The sequence below is a fragment of the Bombyx mandarina genome, chromosome A1 (genome assembly GCF_030267445.1).
Source record: "Bombyx mandarina strain Sakado chromosome A1, ASM3026744v2".
Lineage (NCBI taxonomy): Eukaryota > Metazoa > Arthropoda > Insecta > Lepidoptera > Bombycidae > Bombyx > Bombyx mandarina.
The window spans coordinates 2,805,640-2,807,095 of record NC_143234.1 but is presented as its reverse complement, the minus strand read 5'-3'; the positions used below and the strand labels follow the sequence as shown (position 1 = coordinate 2,807,095).

General features: G+C 57.9%; 1 protein-coding gene across 1 annotated transcript; it reads right to left on the bottom strand.

Annotated features, from left to right (window-relative positions):
* Positions 1-637: 637 nt before the first annotated feature.
* Positions 638-1,220, bottom strand: LOC149499465 (uncharacterized). The gene has a single exon (XM_089739375.1). The coding sequence runs from the start codon at positions 1,190-1,192 to the stop codon at positions 638-640; it is 555 nt and encodes a 184-aa protein (XP_089595501.1). The 5' UTR covers positions 1,193-1,220.
* Positions 1,221-1,456: the final 236 nt, after the last annotated feature.

Genomic DNA, 1,456 nt, shown 5'->3' with positions numbered 1-1,456 from the left:
GCGCATATATACAAGTTCCGAACAACAACATTCGCCAGTTCCGATCGCAACGCTGTTGAGCCCGGACGCGTTTTCCTGAGAAATTGTCGCTGCTGTCGCGATTGTGTGTTTGGTTTGCACGACATCGTCGTTGTCGCTTTGATCGCGACTTTGTTTTGCATTCCGGACGCTCTGTCGCTGGCATCGCGACCTTGAATCAGAAAAGCGTATTCGAATTCGTAGTTCTGCAATCGAAAACGACAATTTCATATTATCACCAAAACATCCAATTCATTGTCATTATTAATTTTATTTATCTATCATTTTAAAAAACAGTCTCTTTCGAGACTAACCCCCACTGCGATCACCGCTTGTTGTGGCACTCACAACCCAGTGGGGCCCCACCTCCCCAAACTCTCCACCCCAATCCCAGCTGACTGCCGTTTTCACGGCATAGGCATCCCCCCCCTGCAAATCATTGCTGGCAAGTACAGCGCAGGGGGTATAACTCCCACTCAGGGGACTCGCCTTTCGGCGAGTTTGCTTAAGTCCCGGGGACGCCCCCCCCGGGCACAATCACCATGAGTGACGCCAACGGCGCGCTCTTTTTTAAGTTCGTCCGCGACTTTTGTCCGGACATCATCGCTCAATTCGAAGCCTACAAGGCCGGCCTTGACGCGCCGGCACTCCGCGACTCGCCGCTGTCGCCTCCCGCGCCGGCACTCCGTGACTCGCCGATGTCGCCCCCCACCCCCGCGCCCGCGTCGATCACGTCTTGCGCGGCATCGAGCTCCGGCTCCGACTCCGAGTCGGAGATGGAGTTCGAGTCGGCCGCCAGCCCGGAACCCGGACCCTCGGATGGGTTCAAAACCGTCGCGCGCGGCAAAAAACGCGCCCGCGCTGTGGATCCGCCCACGGCGCCCAAGCAACCCAAGGCCGCGAACGCCTCGCGGCCTAAGACCGTCACAACCCCGGACTCCCCTCGCCGCACAACCCCGTCGCCGCGCCCCGGGCCCGCGCCCGTCCGAAAAGTTCCCGCGCCGCCGCCGGTCATCCTTCGGGAAAAGTCTTCTTGGGATCGCGTATCCCTGGCCCTTAAGGCCAACAAGATCAATGTAGTCCATGCGAGGAATATCCCGCATGGAATACAAATCAAAGTAGAGACATCCGACGACCATAGGTCTTTGACAGCATACCTCCGCAAGGAACGCATAGGTTATCACACCTATGCGCTCCAGGAGGAGCGCGAACTCCGCGTCGTAGTACACGGAGTCCCAAAAGAGCTCGACGTCGAGCAAATTAAAAATGACCTGGTAGGTCAGTCCTACCCCGTCATAAGCGTGCACCGGATGCACAGCGGGCGCGACAAATTCGCGTACGACATGGTGCTCGTAGCACTCGAACCCACACCGGAGGGCAAGAAAATTGCCTCATGTCTCCGCACCGTGTGCGGCCTATCGGAGGTCACCGTAGAGGC